Source organism: Labrus bergylta, chromosome 16 (assembly GCF_963930695.1).
Source record: "Labrus bergylta chromosome 16, fLabBer1.1, whole genome shotgun sequence".
NCBI lineage: Eukaryota > Metazoa > Chordata > Actinopteri > Labriformes > Labridae > Labrus > Labrus bergylta.
The window spans coordinates 4,253,723-4,261,211 of NC_089210.1; the positions used below are offsets into that span (position 1 = coordinate 4,253,723).

Sequence of the window (7,489 nt, forward strand, 5' to 3'; positions counted from 1 at the left end):
TGATTACTATGTTTACCAGTCACACTGACAATCCCCCCCAGGTTCCAGTCTGACTGATCATTTCTAACAATGAATCTTTCTAAATGATCATAAATACATCAGATTCACACGAGTGAGTCAAGCAGAGCTGAGTCAGCATGTTAACTGTGTGTGTGTGTGTGTGTGTGTGTGTGTGTGTGTGTGTGTGTGTGTGTGTGTGTGTGTGTGTGTGTTAATATCAAACAATCAATCAATTTTTATTTGTATAGCGTCAACTCATAAGTGTTATCTCGAGACACTTTACAAAAAGCAGGTAAAAGGTTGTTCTGGCAGGCCGTCAACCAACGATCTCGAGGAGCCTAAGGGAGCTCAAGAGCTCACAGGAAAGTAGGTGGTTAGTGACTGAGATTTACAAATAGATACATGCAGTAATATGAGAGAGAGAGAGAGAGAGAGAGAGAGAGGAGCTCAAGGTGCCAGTTCCCCCGGTAGTCTAAGCCTATAGCAGCATAACTAGGAGCTGGTCTACACCAGCATCAGCCCTAACTATAAGATTTATCAAAAAGGAAAGTTTTAAGTCTATTCTTAAAAATACAGACTGTGTCTGCCTCCCAGACCCCGGCTGGAAGAGGATTCCAGAGGAGATGAGCCTGATAACTGAAGGCTTTACCTCCCATAGTACACTTAGAGACTGATAGGTACCACTAGCAGGCCTGCATTCTGGGACCGTAATGTTCTCGAAGGGTAGTACGGCACTAGTAGCTCTTTAAGATAAGATGGTGCCTGGCCATTTAGAGCTTTGTAAGTGAGAAGAAGGATCTTGAATTCTATTCTAGACTGTATAGGGAGCAGTCTAGTGTGGTCCCTTTTCCTAGTTCTGGTCAGTACACGAGCTGCAGCGTTCTGGACTAGTAGAAGAGTCTTTAGAGACTTACCAGAGCACCCTGACAAAAGAGAATTACAATAATCCTACCTGGAGGTAACAAATGCATGAACTAGTTTTTCTGCATCACTTTGCGACAGGATATTCCTGATCTTGGATATATTACGAAGGTGAAAATAGGCTGTTCTTGAAATTTGCCTGATGTGAGAGGTAAAGGACATATCTTGATCAAATAGAATTCCTAGATTCCTAACAGTGGTGCTAGATGCCAGGCTGATGTCATTAAGGAGAGTCACATCACTAGAAAAAGTCTCTCTGAGGTTTTTAGGGTCAAGCACAATAACTTCAGTCTTGTCTGAGTTAAGTAGCAAAAGATTTCTGGTCATCCAGGTCCTAACGTCCTTAAGGTATGTTTCTAGCTTACATAACCGACTGGCGCCATCGGGCTTCATTGATACATAAAGCTGAGTATCATCTGCATAACAATGAAACTGTATGGAGTGTTTCCTCGTAATATTTCCCAGAGGAAGCATATATAATGTAAAGAGAATTGGTCCAAGCACTGAACCTTGTGGCACCCCATGGCTAACTTTGGTGTGCATAGAGGACTCATCATTAACATGTACAAACTGAGATCGGCCTGATAAGTAGGATTCAAACCAACTTAAAGCAGTCCCTGTAATTCCAAGTAAATGTTCTAATCTGTATAATAGGATCTGATGGTCAATGGTGTCAAAAGCAGCACTAAGATCTAACAAGACGAGCACAGAGAGAAGTCCCCTGTCTGAAGCTAGAAGTAGATCGTTTGTAACTTTAACTAGTGCAGTCTCAGTGCTATGGTGGACTCTAAATCCTGACAGAAACTCCTCAAATAAACTGTTGTCATGGAGAAAGTCACACAGCTGATTAGCTACTACTTTCTCCAGGATCTTTGAGATAAAGGGAAGGTTGGATATAGGCCTATAGTTAGCTAGAGTTCCTGAATCTAGAGTAGGTTTTTTAAGTAGAGGTTTGATTACCACTACTTTAAATGACTGTGGTACATAGCCTGCCAGTAAAGACATATTGATCATATCTAATATAGAGTTGCTAACTAAGGGAAAGACTTCCTCAAACAGCTTGGTTGGGATTGGGTCTAAAAGACAGGTTGACTGTTTCGACACAGAAATAATTGAATTTAGCTCTGAAAGGTTGATTGGCGAAAAACAGTCGAGATTAATATCAGGTCCTGGAACTGTTTCTAGAACTTTGCTGTTGAAAAAGCTCAGGAAATCATTACTGCTGAGGGCTAAAGGAATACAAGGCTCAATGGAGCTATGACGCTCTGTCAGCCTGGCTACAGTGCTGAAAAGGTATCTAGGATTGCTTTTGTTTTCAAAAAGGAGTAGTAGGCAGCTCGAGCCTTCATATATTTATTATGACTAACCTGCCAGAAAAAACAAGATTCTACCATTTTGGTAGAGCGCCATATTCTTTCAAAATTTTGTGATGTTTGTTTTAGAGTACGGGTTTCTGAGTTGAACCATGGAGCTAGTCTCTAACCTTCTGTTTTAGGGGAGCAATTGAATCAAGAGTAACTCTCAGCGAATCTACTGCACTATCAACAAACTGATCTAGCTGAGAGGGACTAAAGCTATCATAAGAGTTTCCAACTGGGTTGAAACACGGTACTGAATCAAAAGCAGCTGAAATAGCTTCCTTAAATCTAGCTACAGCACTATCAGATAAACTTCTAGAGAGCACATTTTTATAAAGCAGAGATAATTCTACTAAGACAAAGTCAAAAGTAATAAGGAAATGGTCTGATAGAAGAGGATTTTCTAGGAAAACTGTAAGCTTTTGGATTTCAATGCCATAAGCTAAAACAAGATCCAGGGTGTGGTTAAAACGATAAGTAGGTTCGTTTACACCCTGGATGAAACCAGTAGAATATAATGATGATAAAAATTCTGCAAACTCAGATAGAAATTCAGAATATGGGTCAGGATGGCGGTAAACTACAACTAGAACTGACTGAAAGGTTCTTGAGACTGGATGTGAAACAATAAGAACAAGGTTTTCAAAAGAAGAAAAATTCAGCTTTGGTCGACGGTTAACTAGAAGACTAAAAATAGTTGCTACTCCACCACCTCGTCCAGTATCTCGAGGTATATGAGTACTAAAATGGGCGGCTGTGGCTCAGTTGGTAGAGTCGTCACCTCTCGATCCCCAGCTGAGCAACATGTCCGATGTGTCCTTGGGCAAGATGCTTAACTCCACATTGCTCCCGTTGCTTCGGTGGCGGTGTATGACTGGATTAGGGTTGTACTTGCTCTCTCAGTGCACATCACTTTGGATAAAAGCGTCTGCTAAGTGAATTGTAACATTGTAATTGTAGCATTGTAAAATGACTGGGAGGAGTGGATTCATTTAAACTAACATATTCATCTTGACACAGCCAGGTTTCAGTTCAACATAGTAAATCAATATGCTGATCTGATATCAGATCATTCACGAAAAGAGATTTGGATGCTAAGGACCTAATGTTCAAAAGTCTGCAGTGAATTTTCTGATTTGTTTTGCAAAATCGTATTCATAGTTTTGAGATTTTGAGATGAGATTTTGACGATTTACGCCTTTTTTTTCTACGTTTGGATGACTTACAAAAAACGGGTCTGGGCCGGGGTACAGACACAGTACCTATAATATAACTACAGTTAGATTCAGAATTACAGCTATAGTGACTGGGAGACAGATCTAAGGGAGGCGCAGCTCTAAGCTCTGCCTCCTGGTCTGAACTCTGTGTTGTTGTCAAGGTTTTGGACTAATAACCTCTGCTATGTTTCTAGATAATAGAGCTGCACCGTCCAAAGTGGGATGGATGCTGTCTCTAGCTAGCAGACCAGGTTTTCCCCAAAAAGACTGCCAGTTATCTATGAAGCTCACATCGTTTGCTGGACACCACCTCGACAGCCAGCGGTTGAGTGATGACATGCGGCTATACATGTCATCACTGGTCTGATTTGGGAGGGGTCCAGAGAACACTACGGAGTCCGACATCGTCTTAGCAAAAGTACACACCGACTCCACATTAACCTTCGTGACTTCTGACTGGCGTAGTCAGGAGTCATTAGTGCTGACATGAATTACGATTGTATCAAATCTACCTTTAGCCTTTGTCAGCAACTTTAAATGAGATGCGATGTCGCCCCCCCCTGGCCCCAGGTATACACCTAACTATGCCCGCTGACTTTGCTAGCTTCACGTTTTGGACTATGGAGTCTCCAATAATCAGAGTATTATTCTCAGTGGGTGTGTCGCTGAGTGGGGAAAATTTGTTTGAAACGTGAAGTGGTTGGTGGGGAACCATGTGCTTCGATTTTCAACTATTCTTCCCTAGTCAGTAACCCAGCCACCGCCTCCCGGCTGCTCGGGAGCTACCGCGGGGGAAGCCAAGCTATGTCGGCCCGCACCGGCTACAGGTGGCTGGCTAACTACTGCTGCATACGATGGCTCTGACTTTTTTGCACATTTGTAATTAGTGTTTTTATATTGTTTTTGATGTATTGTCCATTTCCTAGCATCCGAGACAAATTTCTCCCTAGGGAGATGAATAAAGAAACCTTGACCTTGACCTTGAGACACCCTCGCCTCCAAAGCTAAAAATAAACTACATTTCTTACATGTATCATTATCACTAAAGGAGGACGAGGAGTAACTTAACATCTGACACGTAGAGCAGGAGAGGGAGAGACAGAAAAAGAAGCCATTGAAAATAAAGCTAACTGCTAAGCTAGGCTAAGAGTAGGTAGCTAAAATAAACAAAACTGTTAAGCAGGTTTGTCGCTAGAGAGAAAGAGTGCTTTTCGATTACTTCTGTTTGTCTGAACGCACAGTGTGTTGGAAACAACAGTCGTAAGTCGTAAGAAACTAGGCAGAAATAACAATTAAGCTTTTAGCGCTAACGATCAGCACTGAACAACACAGTACAGCGGAGAACAGGAAATGATGCAATACGCTCACCCGCAGTACGTAGCACGTAGCAGCACATAGCAGCTGTAGGACCAGTATGAATGGAGAATACAAACTATTTCAGTTTCTTAATGCTTTAATTGAAACAGTGATAAACAGAGATACAATCTTAGAAAAAGGTAAAAGACATGTAGGTTTAAAAAAATAAATACCAAATAATTAAATAAAAGAATAATTATTATAAAAAATATATAAATAAATAAATAAATATTTAGATAAATAGTTCAATAAATTAATACTTTCAATCATCATGATAAATAAGCTTCATCACAGTGGGTGTGGCCTCGAACATTGGCCTCTATAATCTTTTGGCAGATCTCCAGATGAAACAGGTGTGGTGTGTCTGCAGGGTGAACTTCAGGAATCGAACCAGATCTCTCCTCAGAGCCTTCCAACCACAAGCAGCACTTTCCTGATTGACAAAGAGAAAAAGGCTTTTCACACCTCTGCCCAAACAGGAAGAAGAAGCTCTACCTGATAGACTGCAGAGAGGGTTAAATCTGATCGATAATGTTCTTCTCATTGTCTCCTCGCTGCACAGAAAGTAACAGTACCTTCTACACTCACTTAAAACATAGGGCTGTAAGTGAGGTTAATTTGTTCAATCTGATCTGGAAACACAGTTTAAAGTTCAAAAAAGAAACACCTGAGAAGAACAGCAACCATGAATCTGTTTATTTCAAGCAGAAGCCTCAAAAACTTCAGAAGTGCTGAAGTGCAAAAATCTGCAGTTCCTCAGGTGACCACTTATACGGAGCACGTCACTCCGTATAGAGCCCCATGATAAAATGTCCAACATTACTGCAGAAATAAAAAAAGTTTCCAGCGTGACATTTTAGCATTAAGGTTAGCACTTTTTAGCAGATGTCTTTGCCAGCAATATGTGAATTGTTAGCCCGTTTGGTATTTGTTCTCTATTTATGTCGGGAATTAAAAAATTTAAGTGATTGTGTTGATTTAAAATCACATAGTTTGTGTTTGCCGGTTTACCTGCTGCTTCAGAATCTCTGTCACGTTACTGAAGTAAGGGGTTAAAACGTCAGAACTGCCGGACAACTACAGAAGAGGAGAGAGAGACGGAGAGAGAGAGAGAGAGAGAAAAGAAAACATCAATTAATAAATTATGAAAAGGTATTTGACTAAACTTGACTTGTATTCAGACAGACAGGTGAGCACACAGATAAATCAAAGAGAGAGAATACACAGACAGTCACGTAACAGGAAAAATACACAGTTGTGCAAAAGACAGGTACAGTCAGGTAGGCGAGTAGACAGGTGACAGACAGACATGTGCACGGAAAGACAGACAGGTAGGAGACTGAAAGGTGTTCAGACAGGCAAGTGTGTAGACAGACAGCTCAGAGGAATAAGGATTTTTAGACAGACAGGCAGGATTACCTCCAAACCGACTTGCAGACAGACACAAGCAGACAGGTGTACAGACAGGTGTGTAGAGAGACTGGTACTTACACAGCTTGCCCCTTCGACTATTCGGTCCTGCAGTCCTTGGAAGCGAGCAACTTTCTGCTCGTCCCAGGTGGCCGGGAAAGGTCCCTCGGGATCCTCAAATATTTTCCCCGCCTCCCACAGAGACTCGTTCACCACACTCAAAACTTGGTCACACTGCTGGGGAACCAATCAGAGAAGTCAGCATTTCAACCAGCATCAAGTTTAATCTAGCAAATGATCGAACACAAAAAGCTAGAACAAGCTAGAACAAGGTCACAGATGAGATTACCTGCATGTGATTGGCCACGTTGAAACTGAGGGCGGATCTTGGAAACAAGATGTTTGCATTGTATGGCAGGCAGCGGGCAGGAAAGGCTCCCCCCTACAGGACAAACAGGGAATCGTTCGACTTTAATCAACAGCTCATATACTAACAGTTAATGCTAAGCTAACATTAGCTAATGCTAATAAACATAAATATCCAACCACCACTTGTACTAAACAAAGGTGTGAAGCAGCTCAGTTGTCATAGTCGTACCAGGTCCTTCAGCAGGTCATGGGCGGACTTGACGAGGTCACCCTGCAGCCGGCAGGTCGGTCTGGAAACCACAATCAGCTGGAGGCTGCAGAGCTGCAGGACCACGAGTAGGACCGAGGAGAGCATCATGGTTCTGGTTGTTCTGGTTTTGGGGGTCCTGTTTATTCAGCCGACACGTCCTGGTTCTGACTCTTCAGGTGACACTGGAACTTGTTCTGGTTCTGGACTGAGATACAGTGAGATCCTCAGGTGAGTACAGGTAACAAAGAACGGAAGATTGGAACCCCTTCAGTACCAATCAGCCAATCAGAATCAGTGATCCTGTGTGAGTCATCAAACCACAGAGAGTCTGACACCTGGACCAGGTGAGTCACTGCAGATTCTTTCAGGTGGAATTAACTGATTTATGAACAAGACAAAGAAAAAAAACTAAAGTTCTTTGTCATAAACCTTTGGAATTTATTTTTTTTGATTTGTTAAGAAGTATCACGTTTTGCACATTTTTAAACCCCCAAACTTTAAAAACAATGGGAGAAAACATTTGAATGACTAAAGAAGTGAAAGGATGTTTGATCGTTTCTACTGGCCGACTGTTTGCGACATCTGACCTCTGACCTCTGACCACTGAT

At 41.9% G+C, this 7,489-nt stretch overlaps 1 protein-coding gene across 1 annotated transcript; it reads right to left on the bottom strand.

The window, feature by feature from the left end:
* Positions 1-4,948: 4,948 nt before the first annotated feature.
* Positions 4,949-6,989, bottom strand: ifnphi2 (interferon phi 2). Its single transcript, XM_065964766.1, has 5 exons — positions 6,861-6,989; positions 6,612-6,704; positions 6,344-6,496; positions 5,864-5,929; positions 4,949-5,285 (listed from the first exon to the last, which is right to left on the bottom strand). Exons 1-5 carry the CDS (start codon positions 6,987-6,989, stop codon positions 5,172-5,174), a joined length of 555 nt encoding a protein of 184 aa, XP_065820838.1. The 3' UTR covers positions 4,949-5,171.
* Between the last annotated feature and the right edge of the window lie 500 nt (positions 6,990-7,489).